Source organism: Ascaphus truei, chromosome 8 (assembly GCF_040206685.1).
Source record: "Ascaphus truei isolate aAscTru1 chromosome 8, aAscTru1.hap1, whole genome shotgun sequence".
Lineage (NCBI taxonomy): Eukaryota > Metazoa > Chordata > Amphibia > Anura > Ascaphidae > Ascaphus > Ascaphus truei.
In genome coordinates, this window is record NC_134490.1 from 103,569,622 (window position 1) to 103,591,686 (window position 22,065).

The following is a 22,065-nucleotide window of genomic DNA, read 5'->3' on the forward strand; positions in this document are numbered from 1 at the left end:
GGAGTGCGAGCATAACAAGGTATTTTACAGACATATATGCTGGAGAAACAGTTGTTATCGAAATGTGATTTGTGCCCCCTTATTATTACACGTCGTTGGGGGGGGGGGTGGGATGTAGCCTAGGCGGGGAGGCCTGAGTGTGATTATGCCCTAATCTGGATTCTTTGCTGGTCCGTTAATCCCTGATTATGTCGCTTTTGCATGCTACTGACCTGGGGGAGGCTATGGGAGTGTGGTCGGGGGGGAAATAGGGGGCGGGGTGGCTAGGGCCAGGGGCGGGGTTGTGAGGGGGGTACGTGATCTTGCTAGCTCTGCAGGTGTGTGCCGAGTGGGGGTTATTGGGGGGGGAGCCAAGTGGTCCCTGGCGAGAGGGGGGGGACGACCTGCGAGTGCGCGGGGGGGTTTATATGACCTTATTCTCCCAGTCTTCTGGGAAGCGGGCCATGGGGGCACTCGGGGGGTCATGGATGCGGTGGTGGGGGCCTCCTCCGGCAACTGCAATGGAGGCCGTCCATCGATGTGCGGCCCCTCTGTCTCCGCTCTTGATCGATCATTGCGGCTCTGCGAGGGGGCGTCTCTGAGAGAGCGGTGAAGTGGTTGTGTTCCGCCAGCTGCCCCTTGTCACCGGGTGGGCCTCCGAAGCCACCGGAGGAAGCTGTGAGAGCAGAGCTGGGCCCGGGAGTGGGCCATCGGCCGGGAGACGTCTTCGACCAGGAACCAGGTAGGTCCCCAGGGATGTCACTGCGATAGTTCGTGGGAGGGCGGGAGGGAGGTGTCAGGTAGGTATCGGGATGCAGGGGGGATTTGGCGTGGTGGGTGTATGCTCTGGGGGCGAGGGAGAGGGGGGGCGAGGAGGTATGGATGGGTTGGGAGGGGTGTGGGGGGTGTGGGGGGGTGGGGGGGTTTGGGTTGGGGGGGGGGTGGGGAGAGGGTGTGGAGGGGGTGATGGGACACCGGGGAGGGGGGGTAGGTGAGAGCTGATGCTTTCTGCTGGTTGTGTATCCATCTGACCGGTGTTGCTTTCTGCGGCGAGGAGGGAGGTAGTCGGACGCTCCACCGCAGGTACTGTAGTCCTCCCTCTTAGGTTGGGGGGTGGTGGCTGGATGTCAGTCGGCGTTGTGAAGAGATGCTCGGCAGTATTGATTTCATCTCCTCCTCACGGACATCTCCATCGGGTATTAGCGCATCTGTAGGCTCTGGTCTTGGTCTGGTGCGCTAGGGGCCTTTTGGTTTGCTATTGTTACGCCGGTGCTGCCCGCAGACCAGACCCGTCCCCTGAACTGAAGGGGGAAGTGGTAATACACGCACCCGCAGCAAAGGGAGCGTGTCCGGAGTGTGGTATGAAGCGTTGCCAGGCCAGGTGTAGTAAGGTAGACAATACTTGCCGGTACCGGTTGTAGAGATAGAGTGAATGATGCCTTGCCGAAGTCAGGGAGTGGAGAGTGGAGATAGGTCGTAGTCCAAGCCGTGTTCAAGGGGTTACCAGAGTGAGCGTTGTCCAAGGAGTGCCGAGATCGAGAGCCAGAGGGGGTAGTCGTACGAGCTGCGTCAGAACCTGTGAAAACACTGAGAGAATCCAGAAGTACTTCCATACAGAGACTATGTCGAGCAAAGACTGAGAGCAGAGAGGAGCTAGATAAAGCAGGAAGGTCCAATTAGGAACGGAAGCGGGACAGGAAGAGCTACAGGGAGACACTGCAGATTGGTGCAGGCATAACAGGCCAGGTGAGTCTTGTTAGTAACCTGAGTATGCCCGTGCAGTGTGCGGGGGCGGAGACTGAGGTCCGGGGGACGGGAATAAGAGTGTGCAGACTGGAAGGGGTAACAGAAAACCCTGAGGCTTTTGACGGAGAGTCTTACTTTGAGCGCACGTGGGGCATGCGCGGGTAAACTCCAGAATATCTTGAGACATCCTTGGCCACCAAAAATTCCGGCGAATGAGATCAGTAGTCTTCTTAAAACCTGGATGACCTGCAGATTTAGAGGAGTGACCCCAAGACAGGACCTCTGGAACAAATTTGGATGGTACAAAGAGTTTGTTGTCGGGAACGACCAAATCCTTGGGAATGCGTCTCTGGGAGTGCAAAATCTTGTCAAGATTCTTGAAAGAAGACGTGGCGAGAATCTTCTCATGTGGAAGGATAGTCTCCAAAGATTCCTCTGGCCTCTCTTCAGAAGAATGTATTCGGGAGTGTGCATCTGCCTTTACGTTCTTGGTCCCGGGGATATAGGAAAGGTGAAAATCGAATCGAGAAAAAAAAGAGCCCAACGAGCCTGTCGTGGACCAAGGTGTCGAGCGTTCTCTATGTAAAGAAGGTTCTTGTGGTCTGTGAGAATAGTAAACGGCTCTTTCGACCCCTCTAGCAGGTGTCTCCACTCTTGAAGAGCCATCTTCACGGCCAGAAGTTCCCTGTTACCCACGTCATAGTTCTTCTCGGCAGACGAGAATTTCTTGGAAAAATATGCACAGGGATGTAACTTATCTTGGGGCGTGGGTCTCTGGTGTTGCCCGCTTTTCCGGGCAGCACCCATGATAGGGGTTCATCTGGTTCCACAGGATCCGTCAATCTACTGGGACCCATGGGCTCTATGATATCATGACGGATCTGGGACCACCGTTCCTGCATCTCCCTTTTCCGCTCTTCTTCAGTGAACTCCCCTCGGGCCCACCAATAGTCGACTACACCCTCCTTTTCTAGCAGGAACCGAGTGCGGTCTAACCACGCCTCGTAACCCTCGAATAAGGGGGCCCACCCCCGGGTCTCCCTAATCTCCTCTGGGGCCGATTCTATCGAATCCCCTTCCTCTGGTTCCCCCGAGGAGGACACCCCAGATGTCCCTGTAGATCGGGAATTAGGCCGCCCCACCCGCTTGGGCCTAGTCGCGAGAGTCACGCTCACTACACTAGGGCAATTGCTGGACACTGATACTTCCCGCGAATACCCTCCGCCCACCGACCCATCATCAGAAGTGAAACTTTCCAGTCTCTCCCCAGTCCGTTCTTCGGAGGTACCCTCCAGACATTCCCAAACTTGAAGAGGACCCCCGGGAAAACGTGACCGGGACTGGGGCTTTAGCTAAGGCATGGGGTTGGGCATAAGGGCGGACGGTGGGTATCTGCGGGGTTCCGACCCGCTCTCTACCACTGCATTGTCCAGAGTTACCGCAAGGGCTCTCCGATGGTCGGGTCTCACTGCTCTCCTTTCTCAATGTCTGCCAGCTCTTTTTAGGACCGGGCGATTGGGAAGCATTGCCCGATCAGTGAGGCGCAGTCATCTCTACGGTTGTTCCGCCACGCCCGCCGGAAGTGACGTCATCGACGAGACTGGACGCTCCGCCATCTTGGGATGGGTCCCCAAGTGGTACCTCTTCCTCCAATACGACATCCAGCAGCTCCGCTGTTCTCGATCGCACCGCCTGGGCCTGGTACCGCCCTTCCTCCGTTGATGTCGCCGTCGGAGCCTGGTAAGAACAAGGACTGCTTTTACCGCTCCTGGGAGTTGGTGTGGATCGACGCTCTCCACTGGAACCGCCGGTCCCCGTAACCGGGGGACTGCGTCTCTCGGTCTTCCACGGCACTGGTGACACCCGGTTCTTCTCACCGACAGCCCCGGTAAGTGGCACTTTTCCTCCACCGGCAGCACTAATTACAGGAACTACTTTCTGTAAGGGCGCGGCCGGCTCACCTGCTCCTCATTCAGCTGAATCCGCTCCCACTGGGCATAATTGTATTGTATTGTATTGTATTGTATGTCTTTATTTATATAGCGCCATTAATGTACATAGCGCTTCACAGCAGTAATACATGTGGTAATCCAATAAATAACAGATAATATAAATAACAGATCATGGGAATAAGTGCTTTAGACTTTAAGGAAGAGGAGTCCCTGCTCCGATGAGCTTACAGTCTAATTGGTAGGTAGGGAGAACGTACAGAGACAGTAGGAGGGAGTTCTGGTAAGTGCATCTGCAGGGGGCCAAGCTTTATGTATCCTGTGTCCAGTATAATCCACAGTGCTATTCATATGCTTCTTTAAGCAAGTGTGTCTTAAGGTGGGTCTTAAAGGTGGATAGAGAGGGTGCTAGTCGGGTACTGAGGGGAAGGGCATTCCAGAGGTGAGGGGCAGTCAATGAGAAAGGTTTAAGGCGGGAGAGGGCTTTAGATACAAAGGGGGTAGAAAGAAGACATCCTTGAGAAGAACGCAAGAGTCTGGATGGTGCATAACGAGAAATTAGGGCTGAGATGTAAGGAGGGGCAGAAGAGTGTAAAGCTTTAAAAGTGAGGAGAAGAATGGAGTGTGAGATGCGGGATTTGATCGGAAGCCAGGAGAGGGATTTCATGAGGGGAGATGCTGAGACAGATCTAGGAAAGAGTAGAGTGATTCTGGCAGCAGCGTTAAGGATAGATTGTAGGGGAGACAGGTGAGAGGCAGGAAGGCCGGACAGCAGGAGGTTACAGTAATCAAGACGGGAGAGAATGAGGGCCTGAGTCAGAGTTTTAGCAGTCGAGCAACAGAGGAAAGGGCGTATCTTTGTTATATTGCGGAGGAAAAAGCGACAGGTTTTAGAAATGTTTTGAATGTGAGGGGCAAATGTGAGAGAGGAGTCGAGTGTGACCCCAAGGCAGCGTGCTTGGGCTACTGGGTGAATGATCGTAGTTCCAACAGTAATGTGGAAGGAGGTAGTAGGGCCAGGTTTGGGAGGAAGTATGAGGAGCTCTGTTTTAGCCATGTTGAGTTTAAGGCGGCGGAGGGCCATCCAGGATGATATAGCAGAGAGACATTCAGAAACTTTGGTTTGTACAGCAGGTGTAAGGTCGGGTGTTGAGAAATATATTTGTGTGTCGTCAGCATAGAGGTGATAATTAAACCCAAAAGATGTTATTAGGTCACCTAGAGAGAGTGTATACAGAGAAAAGAGAAGAGGTCCCAGGACAGAGCCCTGGGGTACCCCCACAGAGAGATCAATAGAGGAGGAGGAGGTATTAGCAGAAGAGACACTGAAAGTACGATGGGAGAGGTAGGATGAGATCCAGGATAGAGCTTTGTTCCGAATGCCAAGAGTATGGAGAATGTGAAGGAGAAGAGGGTGGTCCACGGTGTCAAATGCTGCAGAGAGGTCGAGTAATATGAGCAGAGTGTAATGACCTCTGTCTTTGGCAGCATGGAGGTCGTCAGTTATTTTAGTGAGGGCTGTTTCCGTGGAGTGAGCAGTACGGAAGCCAGATTGTAGAGGGTCTAGGAGAGAATAGGTGTTGAGAAAATGGAGCAAGCGAGCGAATACAAGACGTTCAAGGAGTTTAGAGGCAAAAGGCAGGAGGGAGACAGGCCGATAGTTAGAAAGACAGGTAGGGTCAAGCTTGCTGTTTTTGAGTAATGGTATGACTGTTGCATGTTTGAAGGAGGATGGAAAGGTTCCAGAGCAGAGGGAGGAGTTAAAAATGTGTGTGAGCGTAGGGATTATAGTAGGAGCAAGAGGTTTTAGGAGATGGGAGGGAATGGGGTCAAGAGGGCAAGTGGTAGAGGGAGAAGAGGCGATCAACAGCGACACATCCTCCTCTGAGACAGTGGAAAAAGAGTCAAGGAAGGCAGGAGGAGAGTTAGGAAGAGGTGTAGGATGGGAGGAAGAAACAGAGGGGATGTTCTGACGTATGGATTCCACCTTTTCCTTAAAATAGTCAGCAAAGTCCTGAGCGGAGATGGAGGAAGGAGAGGCAGCGGAGGGTGGTTTGAGTAGAGTATCAAAGACAGAGAACAGTCGGCGTGGGTTAGACTTGTGCATGTTGATTAGTGAAGAAAAGTAGGCTTGTTTAGCTTGCGAGAGGGCAGAGTTGAAACAGGATAGCATAAATTTGTAGTGAAGGAAGTCTGCGAGAGTATGAGATTTCCTCCAGAGGCGTTCAGAGGAACGAGTGGAGGAACGCAGCATGCGCGTGTGGGAATTTAACCAGGGTCTAGGGTTAAAAGGGCGAGTGCGGCAGAGAGAAAGCGGGGCATGTAGATCAAGAGAGGAGGACAAGGCAGAGTTGTAGTTCCTGACCAGTTTGTCAGGGTCTGTAGCAGATCTGAGAGAGGAGAGGGAGGAGTGTAACGTGGACTCAAAGTCAGGTAAGTGAATAGAGCGCAGGTTTCTGCAGAACCGGGGTGTAGATGGAGGTGGAGAAGTTGAGAAGCGAGATAGAGAGAATGAGATGAGGTGATGGTCAGAGAGAGGAAAAGGGGAAATGGAGAAATCGGAGAGAGAGAAGTTCTTAGTGAAAACCAGGTCTAAGTAGTGGCCATCCTTGTGGGTGGTGGCTGCAGTCCACTGTTGAAGGCCAAAAGAAGAGGTTAGAGAAAGAAAGCGGGAAGCCCAAGGGAGAGAGGGGTCATCAATGTGGCAATTGAAGTCCCCAAGGAGTAGAACAGGGGAGTCTGAGGAGAGGAAGAAGGAGAGCCAGGATTCAAAGTGAGAGAGAAAGGCAGAAGGGGGATGAGTAGAGGTAGGTGGGCGATACATGACCGCCACATGAACAGGGAGAGGAGAGAAGATCTGGACAGTGTGAACCTCAAAGGAGGGAAAGGCAAGAGAGGGGGGAATAGGAATAGTTCGGTAACGGCAGAGAGAGGAGAGCAGGAGCCCCACACCTCCACCCCTGCCATCAAGGCGCGGAGTGTGGGAGAAGGAAAGGCCACCATAAGAGAGGGCAGCTTCCAGAGCAGAGTCAGACTGAGTGAGCCAGGTCTCAGTTATAGCAAAGAGAAGCAGGGAGTGAGAGAGAAAGAAGTCATGCACAGAGAGGAACTTGTTAGAGAGGGAGCGAGCATTCCAAAGGGCACAGGAGAAAGGGAGAGAGGAGGGAGGGTGGCAGGGGATGGGTATGAGGTTGGAGGGGTTAACACCAGAAGGAGTAGAATTTGTATGTGGTAGGCGAGGACGAGAGCAAGTAGAAATAAGGCAGGGACCAGGATTGGGAGAGATATCCCCAGAAGCAAGGAGGAGAAGCATGGATAGAAAGAGGATGTGTGAGGATGATTTGTAGGGGTGTGTTTTAGTGCAGGAGGTATAGCTGTGTGGTGACAGAGGACGCAGGTAAGAAAGGAGTTCATGTGAACTGAGAAGTGGGGAAGAAAGGAGAGATGGAGATATATGAATAGAGTTAGAGACATAAGGAGACTGGTGGAAGGAAGTGCATAATTTGAAAATAAGTGCGGTTGCAGCAAATATAAAAAATAAAGGCGGCATCACAGCAATAGTTAAGTGTTGAGATGTGCAGTCTTAGATAGATGATATCCTCTTTTCCAACGTAGATCAAAAGCAGGAATCAGAAGCAGTAGGTGATGTCCACTTTTCCACTTCTTTTTGAACTTCCTTTTTAAACTTCATAAATACTTGAAACATATATACTTAAAATTGCAAACCACTCCCCCTGGTTGAGATTAGGGGGAGGTCCCACAGGTTGATCGGATGACCCAACACTGGGACTGAGTTAGTCATTGTCCATGAGGGCGCAGACCCAGCTTTCGCGCCATACCCCCCAGCAGGGTGGGGTTTTCCAGTTGGCGCCACTTCTGGCCAACTTTCTGCAAGTCCCGCAGTTGCAGAATTTTCTGCAATTGATCCACGCGGTCTCCCAGGGAAGCGTGAGCCGCCATTTTGGTATGCACTGTCAATCTCTTTGAAGGTTGAGGTAGCGTTTAATTGTTTGTATGTCGACTGACAAGCAAGTTCATCATATTCTCCACATATTACGGTAATGTCCTCCTCTGTGTCCTCAGGGGCAGTACCCCTAGGTCCCAGACAGGACAAAAACGGCGCGGCCACAGCTTTCGCGCCACTCCACAACAGGCTTGCCAAAGTCACATCAGTAGCTTGCTCTTCAGCAGAACGCACACTACATGCGCTCCCTCCATCTGCCTCCGTCCGCCATTTTGGACTTTCCGCACCGCGCGGATCCTCCATTCTTGCGGTCGCCATTTGGTCGCTGTATTTACTGTGATTGTACATGGAGCTCCTCTCTGCGGGGCAGCTGCCATACCGGTACAATAAAGATTGCCTTGATGCACCACCTTGTGTACCTAATGTAGGCTGGACTCGTGGTTGCACTACCTCAGGCTAGGCTCACTCTATCTGTGTCTGCTGTATCTCCTTCCTCCCAGTCTGTGCTCCCTTCGGTAAGTGGTCTGGAATGTGCTAGAGTACTCTGGCTCTTCCATGCAGTACTTGGGCGTCTACCTACTGTTGGCTAGCCTAGCGCAGACCCTGTCCAGAATCCCTGACCTCGTTAACAGGCTATCCCTTCAGGCATCCTACCACTAGCACTACCTCAAGGTGACTAGGACAGCTATAGCCCCTCTCCAAACCTCCAACTCCTTTCAGGCCCCTAGGTCGTCCCTGCGAGCTGACAATACTCCATCAGCCCCCTTACTACCCCTAGGCTCCGTCCCAATGCTGCACAAAGTGGCAGCATACACTTTCCCTGTTTCCTAGTGTGCCTAGCAAAAGCCTGTCCTGTTGACAGGTATCTCAGCAGTGCCTCCAAATGTAATGGATTTTCTGGCCTGGCCTGACCCACCCAATCTCACATTGGCCCCTGTGGTCTAACCAGTCCCCATTACATGGTAGTGTCTGGTGGTGCACCTGTTGCCAACAGGACTCCTGAGTCTCCCGCATGATGTTGTGTGGGGATTGCCAACCCAGACAGGCAGCTGAGGTAGTGTGCGAGTCCTACCTATATCCAGTGCAGTGCCTCCACCTCATCAGGATCCCTGCGTCTGCGTGGGGATGATTCTGATGAGGAACTCCTCCGTGGTGATGCCTTCCCCTGCTGAGTAATTCCAGACTCACACAGTGAAGTGTCTTTATTCAAGGTCATTCTTTATTGTTGCTTGGTATGGGCTAGCGGCCCCTCGCAGCGATTGACTCAGCCGCACATCTCGCCGTGTGATCCCTTCAAAGGTACACCCTCCCAATGGAGTGGGATCCCCTCTCCCCTCAGGGAGATCACCCCTGTGCCAGGTCCCTGGACACAGTATGGCGTTGACAGCTTGATGCTGAATAATATAGAATGGGGCCACTAGTTACAGCACTAGTGAACCTCTTTCCCCAGGTCTCAACGCAGACCTGCTCCTTACTCCAACACTAACTTTGAGCAGTGCTGTGCCTTATATCTCTCAGGAGGCAGGCACATCTCTGATGTCACTAACAGTGGACTCAGAGTATGTAGCCACTCCCATCCACACATAGGGCACCTCACCAGGGTGTGAGGGCAAACCTCCATGATTACTGCTGGCATCCCTGTAACTTACCAGGCTTACTGCCAGCAGGAGAGGAAACTGCAGTGCATTTTACAGCATGGCTACATGTATGCACACACAGCTGTCTCTTACACATACAAATACTCCTTGTTTTTCCATCCCTATACACAAATAGGGACCACATAGTATCTACACACACTTTTAGTTATGCTACAATCTCTCACATTTCCACACCTACCCACACCATTTATATTAACTCCCAATCCACACACACCTTTTGTAAAGAACTGTATACACTGTGGGCTCTCCATTCATTTATATTCACACAGACACAAACACTCTTACATCACTGACTTTCAGGTACCATTTAACACCTCTAGCCATATATCACATCCACACCGGGGGAAGGACTAGCACAGATAACATTCCAAGAGATACTGTTTTTAAGTATACCCTTTGCTTGCTTCATTCATTGTAACATCGCCGGAAGAAGACATCAGTGTATCTCGAAAGCTCGCACAAATAAAAGCATTTCGTTAGCCACAGAACGGTATCGTTTCTTTCTTTTTTGATTATTATATATATACGTATTTGCTTTTTAGGTTCACTGTTAATGTTTATTAAGCGTTCTGTCTAGTGCTGATGATCCCTGGAAGTACGATCAACTCCGATCGTGACAGCTACTCTATCAGTATTTGAGACTGAGACACTTCATTATGACTCTTTATAAAGAGACCGCAAACAGACCCGTAACAATATTTGAAACTCTTTATTGTAACTCTGAAAATAACAAAAGAACGGTATCTCTCTTTTATGGGCTCCTCTCCATGGATGACAATGAGGAAAATATAACACTTATGTTACAGTTAGAAGGGACCAGGGATCAGAGGCAGAGATCCATAAACTCGGCCATTAGAGAAACAAACATAAAATTCCTCTGTAGATGGCACCTCACGCCGCTTAAGCGTCACATTATCCCCCAATGGCATTTCCCCAACTGCTGGAGGGAGTGCGGTAGCAAGGACCCCTTCCTTCACATTTGGTCAACATGTCCCAAGATCAGTAAGCTGTGGGAAAAAGTTAGAGAATGAATTAACTACACAACATTCATATCGATCTGTGGGTTTTTCTCCAATTTAAACCTATTGAAAACATATGTAATGGGTATTCCACCCCACCCAATCGCAGATATAGTGTGGGTGCGGAGAACATACAGTGTTACCAGGTGTGGTGCGTTACCTGTTGGCTCACAGGAGGGCTGAGCTTCCGCCACGGGGAACCTGGGGCAATTATATTAGGAGTAACCTAGTACTCGGTGCAGCGCCTCCACCTGCGATGGTTCCTAGCAGAGCAGGAATTGTTCCTCGCAGGACACATACAATAACCACATACACTGTATGTATAATAACCAACGACTTTTACTTGGGAACATACGAACCAATAACAATACACATAATATCGGGTGTCCCTCTCAAGAGGAGACACTGAGTAACCCGACACATATAACTCTCCCACCTTCATCGGGTGATCCCACCCCGTGTCCAGTAATCCCCCACACAATGTCCAGCACTCTATAGAGAGCGGATATGTGTGACTGCGCAGTCACTAAGGAAACTACTAGGCCTGTTGGTGAACGTGTGGAGCAGAGTTACCTGCCGAGCACTCCAGTGCTCGGGCCTGCAACGGACTTCACAAAGGTTCTGCCGCTTGGTGATCTCCGTCTGATTCGGTGGTTCGTTGTCCAGGGTCCGCCAGGGGCGATCCCACCCTGGAGATAGTCTCTGACTCTGGGCCCAGACTTGAGCCCAAGTCTTCTCTCGGGAAGCGCAGCGTCCGCTGTGTCCCTATCTAACACTCGCGCTATGGTGACAGGATCCCTAACCTAGGGCCTGTCCCTGTAGCACCACAAACTGGGGAGTGAGGACCTATATGGGACCTAAGGGGTTAATAGCCTGCTCCGCTCCCCTAACTCTTCCCGGTCCTGACTCTAACTGATAACTCCCAGCGCCTGCAGCAACGCGCTGCAGCTTACTGGGTGCGTGCAGCAACCGTGCTGCACAAACCCTGTGCCTTCTTGCCAGACCTCACAGCACTGACAGCCGTGACCCTGACAAGACAGCACACACACTCACTAAGGGCAGCATCCCTATCTTGGGCCGTCCCTTAGCAATTACCCACCAACCTGGTGGGGAGTTGGGGCCTACCTGGGATATGGGGGACCTTACGCGGTGCAGGAGCTTCACTCGCTCCCTGCACCCTTCCTTCCCCTTCTGCTCCCCAGCTCCAACTCACGTAAGTGACAGAGCCCCTATCCTGAGGGCTGTCCCTGGCAACACTTACTCTACTGGGCGACTCAGAGCTATCTTGGGCCTTGGGGGCTGCTGGCCTAGTGCAGGGAGTCACTGACTCCTGCACCCTACCTCCTTTCCTTGGCTGCTCCTGGGTCTGACTGACCTGCGTGCTCCAAGCCCGTGAAATGTATATATCTGCTCTTGCAGAGTCATCCTCTAGCCCTATTGGCTCCCTGGTGTCAAGTGGCTCTACCCCTGGGTACCCTGGGGGCTGATAGTCCTGTACTGCGCATGCGCGAGCTATCTGGGGGCCTCCCGTGCTATTGGGCTCCTGCGCATGCGCAACAAAAATGACAATGGCGGCGCCCTGCTACCCAAGCCGCCGGGACCCTAGCGACGCAACCGCGGCCTTAGCAACGGCGCGATCGCGTCCCCGGAAACCGGCCGCATCTCGGAGGTAGCGCGCGGCTCCCTGCTCCGGCCCCCACCCTTGGAAGCAGCTGTCGGGCCCAGCGCTGGCTCCGGCGGCACCCGCGACCGCACTGCTCCAAGGAAGGGGGGTCACCAGGAGCTGCTGGAGACCAGGGCTACACATAAATAGTACAGACAAATTTTTGATGCGTATACTATCATTAACAAAATGCATAATAGTCAGCTTATGGAGGCTCAAGACGGCCCCCTCACTGAACAAAGTAGAAAGTAAAAGGGGAGGGGGGAGAGTTTTAGTGGGGGAAACAGTGAGAGAGGGGGATTGAGTGAGAGGGAGAAAAAAAAGGGAAGAGTAAGAAAGGAGGAAGGGGAGGACAAAGAGGGGAAGGGGTAGGAGGAGGGGTACAAATAAGAGGGAGAGAGGAGTGAAATTTATGAGGTAGGAGGACTAGAGGGTTGGGAAGCTAGATGGGTGAGAGAGCGAGCAAGGGGGTGTGATAGAGAGGGGATGCAAGTGGAAACTAGATTTATTTAACATTTGTTGTTTGGGGGCCATGTTAGTTATTCTGTTTTTAATCTCTGATTTTTTCCATTAATTTGTACGCAGTTTGTTTTGGGCACATGGTATATTATCTTTCCTTAGATTCACCTGGTTTTGTAACACTTTAAAACTACCAATGGAAATGTAATTACATTTTTTTTTTTAAAAAGCATCCCATTTGCCCTCAAGCTCTCGTCCCTACACAGCACACACAGCTATATCTCCCTGAAGCAACAGCCTAACCTATATATCTCCCTGAAGCAACAGCCTAACCTATATATCTCCCTGAAGCAACAGCCTAACCTATATATCACCCTGCAGGAACAGCCTAACCTATATATCACCCTGCAGGAACAGCCTAACCTATATATCACCCTGAAGCAACAGCCTAGTCTGTATATATCAGCAGTGGATATTCACAGTTGAGTGCAAATAGCCGCACGGCTATTCGCACTCAGTAGGAAATAAAATGGAAAAAAAAGACAGAACACTCCCCTAGTGACATTCTATACCCCCTGCATCTGTAATCAGCGCGGCTTTAGGCTGAGTCCCCAGTCAGCACTGTGACACGCGCCCGGCGGGGTTCATGCCCAGCGCTAGTCCGCGATCTGCGGTCTGAGGGGAGAGAGAAAGTTTGTGACGGGAGGGGGCGTGGCGGTAGCTTTGTGGGGACGGGGCCATGACGTCCCGCGGCTGGTTCGCCCTCATTGGCTGAACCTCCGGCGGGGGCGTGGCCACGCCTCCGTCACAAATGCCAATCTCAAACTCCCCTGCCTGCCTGAAAACCTGTCGCGCACCGCTGGGGAAAGGTGCGCGACAAGGTAGGGACTGGGACCGGAGGAACTGGGTGGGCGGAGCTTGATTGCACAGGCGTGCGCTGTAATAGTTAGTGGGACCGCAGCCTTAGGAGCCGCTTCCGCATGCGTGCGGAGGCGTGTGGAAATGCAGGCGACAGGCAAGTTTAAATATACGCGCTAAGGGGAGCGGAGGAGCGGTCACGTGACAGCAAACATCCAATGGGGATGAGGGACTAGCCCCGCCTCCCGCCCCACCTCCGCCACACCTTTGCCCCGCCCTCAAAGCGCGCTCACTGCCTCACCTGTCAGGCCACAAAAAAGCACCAGCTTCTGCAGGCGAGGCAGAGCAGGAGTGCGGCCCGAGGCACCATGCCCGAGTCCTTAGGCCTCGGGCATGGTCATCGCTTAGGCGCTGACCCGTGCTGAGGCACGCTGCTGCTCGGCACTGAGCCTGCGGAAGCGTGTCTTAAGAAATCTTTAGTTTCTTAGCTTGCCGGAGCGCAGGGCTGGTCACGTGAGCGGTTCGCCCAATGAGGGCGAGCCAGCTCCGTGACGTCACTGGCCCGCCCCCAGACACGCCCACGGACGGTGCGCGCTCTAAGGCCATGGAAAGCACCGCTTTCGCTCAGCGTCAGCGCGCCTCCGCACGGCTTCAGTCTCTATGGACTAAGCCTTAGGCTGCGGCCTGAGAGGGAGCGTGGCGTGCTGGCACAAGAGCGCTGCGCCCTGCTCGGCCGTGCAATTTGTGGCTAGGTGCACGCTCATCTGGGGGCGCGGCCACAACGGCACTGAGCTGGTTCACCCTCATTAGGTGAACCGCTTACGTGACGCGCTTGGAGGCGGCAAATTCAATTTTGCTTGCTCTGCAAGCGTCTCAAGCCCCGATGCTCACCCTGGCCAGACACATAAGGCCTCGGCCAGGGTTCCTGCTGGCGTGCGGAGGCGCGCTGAGGCTCAGGGAATGCAGGTGCTTTCCCTGGCCTTAGACAGCGCTCCGTCCGGGGGTGCGTCGGGGGCGTGTCGGTGGGCGGGCAAGTGACGTCACGGAGCTGGTTCGCCCTCATTCGGCGAACCGCTCACGTGACCGGCCCTGCGCGCCGGCATGCGGGGAAATGTAAAATTTCCCTAAAACCTACGCTTCCGCAAGCGCGCGGAAGCGTAGGCGAGCCCCTACTAAAGCCGCTCTCATTGCAGCTGTAGGGGCTCAGTGCCGAGTGGAAGCATAGGGCTTAGGGAAATTTTACATTTCCCCGCTTGCCGGCGCGCAGGGCCGGTCACGTGAGCGGCCCTGCGCTCCGGCAAGCTAAGAAACTAAAGATTTCTTAAGACACGCTTCCGCAGGCATGCGGAAGCGTGCGCGAGCCCCTGCTAAAGCCGCTCTCATTGCGGCTGCAGGGGCTCAGTGCCGAGCAGCAGCGTGCCTCAGCACGGGTCAGCGCTAAGCGATGACCATGCCCGAGGCCTAAGGACTCGGGCATGGTGCCTCGGGCCGCGCTCCTGCTCTGCCTCGCCTGCAGAAGCTGGTGCTTTTTTGTGGCCTGACAGGTGAGGCAGTGAGCGCGCTTTGAGGGCGGGGCAAAGGTGTGGCGGAGGTGGGGCGGGAGGTGGGGCTAGTCCCTCATCCCCATTGGATGTTTGCTGTCACGTGACCGCTCCTCCGCTCCCCTCAGCGCGTATATTTAAACTTGCCTGTCGCCTGCATTTCCACAGCCGCCTCCTCACGCATGCGGAAGCGGCTCCTAAGGCTGCGGTCCCACTAACTATTACAGCGCACGCCTGTGCGATCAAGCTCCGCCCACCCAGTTCCTTCGGTCCCAGTCCCTACCTTGTCGCGCACCTTTCCCCAGCGGTGCGCGACAGGTTTTCAGGCAGGCAGGGGAGTTTGAGATTGGAATTTGTGACGGAGGCGTGGCCACGCCCCCGCCGGAGGTTCAGCCAATGAGGGCGAACCAGCCTCGGGACGTCATGGCTCCGTCCCCACAAACCTACCGCCACACCCCCTCCCGTCACAAACTTTCTCTCTCCCCTCAGACCGCAGATTGCGGTCTAGCGCTGTTCATGTGCCGCCCCCCCCCCCCCCCCCGCCGGGCGCGTGTCACAGTGCTGACTGGGGACTCAGCCTAAAGCCGCACTGATTACAGATGCAGGGGGTATAGAATGTCAATAGGAGAGTGTTCTGTCTTTTTTTTCCATTTTATTTCCTACTGAGTGCGAATAGCCGTGCGGCTATTTGCACTCAACTTAACTGAGTGCAAATAGCCGAACTGTTATGAACACTGTAATGTCAGTAGGTTTCTATGCCTTTATTCATCGAAAACACATCAGAAAGTCTTATAGCTCAGTGGTTATGCTCCAGGCTGTTTGCATAGTGGACCAGGGTTCGATTCCTGGCTGGGATGTTTATTTGTTTCCATTTTATTTCCTACTGAGTGCGAATAGCCGTGCGGCTATTTGCACTCAACGGTGAATAGCCGTGCGGCTATTTGCACTCAACGGTGAATAGCCGTGCGGCTATTTGCACTCAACTGTGAATATCCACTGCCCTGTATATCACCCTAGCAACAGCCTAGCCTATATCACCCTAGCAACAGCCTAACCTATATCACTCTAGCAACAGCCTAACCTATATCACTCTAGCAACAGCCTAACCTATATATCACCCTAGCAACAGCCTAACCTATTTATCACCCTAGCAACAGCCTAACCTATATCACCCTAGCAACAGCCTAACCTATATCACTCTAGCAACAGCCTAACCTATATATCACCCTAGCAACAGCCTAACCTATATCACTCTAGCAACAGCCTAACCTATATATCACCCTAGCAACAGCCTAACCTATATATCACCCTAGCAACAGCATAACCTATATATCACCCTAGCAACAGCCTAACCTATATCACTCTAGCAACAGCCTAACCTATATCACTCTAGCAACAGCCTAACCTATATATCACCCTAGCAACAGCCTAACCTATATCACTCTAGCAACAGCCTAACCTATATATCACCCTAGCAACAGCCTAACCTATATCACCCTGAAGCAACAGCCTAACCTATATATCACCCTGAAGCAACAGCCACGTCATTCCGTTACGCCACCTGCTCCCGCACATGCGCACAGGGGAATGCGGAAGCGTGAAGGGTGATAGCGCATCATGGCGGAGTACGAGAAGGTGCAGAAAGGGCCTTTAAAGCTGAAAGGCGGCGGAGACCTGGGGCTGGGAAAGAAGTAAGTTACTGGCGGGAACACGCAGGCTTATTTGTTGTTATAACCCCTCTGTTGCCGGAGAAGAGGACTCACACAGACTCTTTCTCTGCCACACATTGATTGACGGCACCTGCGCTCACTACCCTCTCCCCTCTCTCCCTGCGCTCGCTGCCCTCTCCCTGCCCTCGACCCTCTCTCCCTGCCCTCGACCCTCTCTCCCTGCCCTCGACCCTCTCTCCCTGCCCTCTCCCCTCTCTCCCTGCCCTCTCCCCTCTCTCCTCTCTCCCTGCCCTCTCCCCTCTCTCCCTGCCCTCTCCCCTCTCTCCCTGCCCTCTCCCCTCTCTCCCTGCGCTCGCAGCCCTCTCCCCTCTCTCCCTGCGCTCGCAGCCCTCTCCCTTCTCTCCCTGCGCTCGCCGCCCTCTCCCGTCTCTCCCTGCGCTCGCCGCCCCCTCCCCCTGCGCTCGCCGCCCCCTCCCCCTGCGCTCGCCGCCCCCTCCCCCTGCGCTCGCCGCCCCCTCCCCCTGCGCTCGCCGCCCCCGGTACTGTGTGAGTGAGTGTGTGAGTGTGTGTCAGCTTTGATCAGGATTGACTCCATAAAGCTCGTCTTGTGGGTTTTTAACAGCTCTATAAATTCACCTAGGAATGTATTTGTTTATTTGGCAGCAAGTATGTTTAATATCTGAATGCCTTTAGGGGCAAGGCGAAGTGCAATGATGAGGATGTGTGTTTTTCAATTGAACCAGAAAGCAGCGTTTCATAGTACTATTCTAAATCCCTTTTATTCTTGCGTTGCAGGCATAGCTGGACTTGAGAAGGTTACATTCATGAACTTGAGTACTTTGTGTGGAGAAGTTTAGGGTGGCCCGTTTAAGTTCCTCTTGGGACCTTCAATGATCACCTTACATTTCTTTTGGACACTCATCTGCCATCAGAAAGGTTTATTCCTTTAGTCCCAGTATTATGAGGAGCAGGTAGAACTGCTGATATGGGGTGTTGTGGTCTGATTTAGTGTGTGAAGGGGGAATGGTGGTGTTTTGAGTGGACCTGTTTAGTTTACAGGGACCTTGGCAGTATTTCATGAAACTAACTTAAACATGACTGTTACTAGATCAATTAATTTAATGACAGACTACAGTGTGTGTTGATTTATTTATTTTTCATATATTAGGGACTGATTTAATGAGGATTGTTTGGGGCTAATTCCAAATGTATGCAATGGGTTAAAACCAGGTCCACTTCACACCATAATAAAGAAACATTAAATATGAATGTGATCTGGTTTACATAGGTAGTTAAGCATGGCCCCATTATGTTCTCAATTGGGCATAGGTAGAACATTATAGGGCAACTCGAACTGCCTCCATCCCTGCTTCACAATGACACCAGGATGTAAAATTATTTAATACAGCAATCCATATTGGTAATATTGTTCACTATCTCTCAGGCACCAGGTATAGACTTATAGTTATGCACAAATTAATTTTTGTTAAATACTGTGAACTCCAGATGAAAGCCGCAATCCCCCTGGAAGCCTATGAGTTTAACTCCCATAAGGTTTGCATGTTGCCCTGTCCTGCTCTTTAAAAAAAAAAAATAATAAAGTGGGGGAGTTAGAATATAATAATTAGGGTTATATATGGGTAGGTTGGCAATTTGAGCGGAGCGCTGTGTGTCTCGTGAACATGAAAGAAAAAATATATAATAGTGCAGATGGTATAAACAAATGAAGTCTCAAAATAACTCTGCAATGGTGGTACTCACAATTGACAATGTCAATATAAGGCGTATCAGAGACACTTCTCTCTCTGATAGGAGCCCTTTAATGGATTCCCCCTCAGAGTGGTGTCTTGATAACGTGTCAGGAAGCTTGTTTGTGGTCAGGTTTTAACTCCCAAGATTTATGTAGAAGAAAAGAGAGAACGCACAATGGTACAGTATAGTCTAAATAATGTATTAGCAGCAATGAACAAACATATGCATGATGCACTCACATTTCCAATATGCTATACGTTCGAGGGAGAGGACAGCTGTTGTAGAGAGTGCCGGTGTCTCCAGGAGCGGCGGAGCACTTCCGCGTGCGTCACGTGTATCCGCGTCACGTCCTGTGACGTCTCGGGTCGGGGCGGAAGAAGCTGCCCTGTGTGTCCGTCTCCGTGCCAGCACCTAGCTCCAATGTTCTCCCCAGCTCAGTTACCTCTCACAGCAGATCGATTCTACGCGTTTCGCTGTGGCTTCTTCAGGAATCGGATTAATATATGGGTGAATGGTGCCCTTTTGTCAAAATATAACACCTAGAGGTATTTTAAAACCATTTTCTAAGTTTGTAAACACGGTGAGCTAAAATTTGGGAGGGTTTGATCCCTCCTCTTGCTGCTCTTGTCGCTGTAGCGAAGTTAGCACAGCATTTCACCCACTATTCGCTCATTCATAAGGACAGGATGGGCTAAAGGTAAATAAAAACAAAAGCTAAACAAAATAAATCAAATCTGCTTTTAACATGGTTAGATTATTTTAGGAAAACCTATTTGTTTTGTAGCTGGCTACATGAGATTGTATTTATATATTTTTTCTTTAATTCATATATTTTTTTAGCATGTCGTCACATTCCTGTATAAGACCAAATGCATTTATTTACTTAGTGAGCCTCATAAATTACTTTGCAGGAAGAAGAGGAAAGACAAAGATAAAAATAAGATGCAACAGATTATGACCAGCAATAACAACGAAGAGGAGACAAAGAAGCCTGCTTTGGATGAAAGGACCCCAGCGCAACTAGCTTTTGAAAAAATGCAAGAAAAAAGGGTGAGAAAATGAAATAAGCTCTTATTAATTTTTTTTTTATTTTTTTTTTTTTTTTACGGCTTTTATGTTGTACACTTTTTTTTCAAAATTTGAAGGGTAGCTGAAAGTCTGCAATCTGAGATCCCCCTCCTGTCATTTGTTATCCACCTGTGGGACAAAATGATGCTATTGTTTCGGACAGACTCATTGAAGAATGTTATTCTCGCCTGCTTTACTGTTTCTATTACTTGAGCTACTGTATATTATAGACTTGGTCTTCAGAACAAGGCGCAATCTTGATGCTCGGACGGATTGCACCTCAATGAAGGGGGATCTTCTGTGCTAGGGGGGAGAATATTAAAAAGTTGCAGGATATTTTAAACTAGGATGGAGGGAATGAATCAGATAACGGACTAAACAGAATTAAAGGAGGAAACAAGGGGTTATGGAGGTAGAATGGGGGCAAGTGTGAGTTTGTCAAGCAGTGAGATACCCATAGTAAATAGAGATAATACTAGAAAACTTCTAAAGACTAAACCAAGTTGGCGCAGAAAGGAAGGAGCAGATAAGATAATAGTACAGGCTGAAAAAAACCTTAAATGCATGCTTGCTAATGCAAGAAGTCTGACAGATAAAATGGGGGAGCTTGAATTAATAGCTGCAAGGGAGCAGTATGATATCATAGGCATTACTGAAACATGGTGGGATGAAACTCATGACTGGAAAGTTAATTTAGAGGGTTATTCTCTTTTTCGGAAGGATAGAGCAAATAGAAGAGGAGGTGGAGTATGTTTATATGTTAAACCGGATCTAAAACCTATAATAAGGGAAGATGTTTATGAAGGGAATGATGAAAATGTAGAGACCTTGTGGATAGAAATTAGCAGTGGTTGTAAAAGTATAAAGAAAATGTTTGTAGGGATGTGCTATAAACCATCAAATATCTGAGATTTAGGAAGCTAAAATAATTTTGCAAATGGAGAAGGCATCAAAACTAGGTCATGTTTGCATAATAAGTGATTTTAATTATCCAGCCAGACTGGGTAATGAGATTAGCATTACAACAAAAGGAAACAGTTTTTTGGGGGATGCTTAAAGACAATTACATGACCCAAATTAATGAGGAACCAACCAGGAGAGGGGCAATGCTGGATTTGGTAATATCAAACAATGTAGAAGTAATCGCAAATATTCAAGTCTTGGAACATGTGGGTAACAGTGATCTCTTTTGACGATGGTCTCATTTGAAATAAATTATCAAAAAACAGATTACTTGGGTTCAACAGACGTTAAACTTTAGAAAGGCAGATTTTAATAAACGGAGAACTAATCTACAAGTAATACATTGGGATAATATTTTTGAAAAGATAAATGAGCAGTCTTTAAAACGTTGTTAGAAAAGCACACTTATCAGTGTATACCCTTGGGTAATAAGTATAAAAGAAATAAGTCAAAACCAATGTGGCTAAATAAACAGGTAGAAGAGGAAATGGACAAGAAGAGGAAGGCGTTAGATTCTTTAAGTCAGAAGGGACAGAGACATCGTATCAGAATTATAAGGAATGTAACAAAAATTGCAAATGGGCAATCAAATTGGCAAAAATGGATAATAAAAAAACAATTGCAATAGAAAGTAAGATCAACCCTAAAGTTCTTTAAGTATCTTAATAAGAAAAAAATCAGAAAAGAAAATATAGGACCCTTTCAGTGTGAGATGTGCAGGCCGATTATTGTAGAAAAGGATAAAGCAGAGGTATTAAACAAATTCTTTGCCTCTGTTTTTACCAGGGATGAATCCATTTCAATAGTAGTGCTGCAGGAGGATGCCACAACCTCCTATATTAATGAACAATTGGTTAACTGAGAACAAAGTTCATAGGCGACTTGATAAAATTAAAGTAAATAAGGCACCTGGCCCGATGGCATACATACAAGAGTTCTTAAGGAGTTAAGTTCAGTAATAGCCAAACCATTACATTTAATATTCAAGCACTCCATTTCCACAGGCTCAGTACCACAAGATTGGCGTAATGAAGATGTTGTGGTCCCTATATTTAAAAAGGGAGCTAGATCACAACCAGGGAATTACAGACCTGTAAGCCTGACTTCAATAGTGGGGAAACTACTTGAAGGTTTAATAGGGGTTAATTTTCAGGAAGACGTAATGGAAAACAAAATTATTAGTAATAGCCAGCATGGATTTATGAAGGATAGATCATGCCAAACTAACCTTATTTGTTTCTTTGAGGAGGTAAGTAGGAATTTAGACCAGGGTAATGCAGTTGATGTGGTCTACTTAGATTTTGCAAAGGCTTTTGATACGGTTCCACACGAGGTTGGTGTACAAAATAAAGCAAATTGCATTCAGTAAAAATATTTGCACTTTTATTGAAAACTGGTTGAAGGACAGACAACAGAGGGTTGTTATAAATGGAACTTTTTCAGGTTGGGCTAAAGTCGTGAGTGGAGTACCTCAGGGATCGGTACTGGGACCCCTGCTTCTTAACTTGTTTATTAATGACCTTGAGGTTGGCATCATAGTTACAGAGTAGATGAGGTTGAAAAATGACGCACGTCCATCAAGTTCAGCCTATGTTAAATTTAGGCAACAGATACTTTATCCTATATCTATACTTGCTTATTGATCCAGAGGAAGGCAAACAAAAAACCCCAGTGTTATATCATCCAATGATATCTCATAATGGGAATAATAAATTCCTTCCTGACTCCAAGAATTGGCAATCGGATTAATCCCTGGATCAACATCCTTCCCATGTA

The 22,065-nt window shown here is 49.9% G+C and overlaps 2 protein-coding genes across 4 annotated transcripts in view; both read left to right on the forward strand.

The window, feature by feature from the left end:
• The window catches only part of UPF1 (UPF1 RNA helicase and ATPase), a 355,592-nt gene that overhangs the window by 139,112 nt on the left and 194,415 nt on the right, over positions 1 to 22,065 (forward strand). The window lies entirely within an intron of this gene.
• Positions 16,412 to 22,065, forward strand: part of FAM32A (family with sequence similarity 32 member A) — a 36,817-nt gene continuing 31,163 nt past the window's right edge. The window contains exons 1-2 of the mRNA XM_075612981.1: positions 16,412 to 16,527; positions 19,170 to 19,308. Coding sequence (XP_075469096.1) covers positions 16,454 to 16,527; positions 19,170 to 19,308 — 213 coding nt within the window. The 5' untranslated portion in view covers positions 16,412 to 16,453. The remainder of the gene's footprint in view (positions 16,528 to 19,169; positions 19,309 to 22,065) is intronic.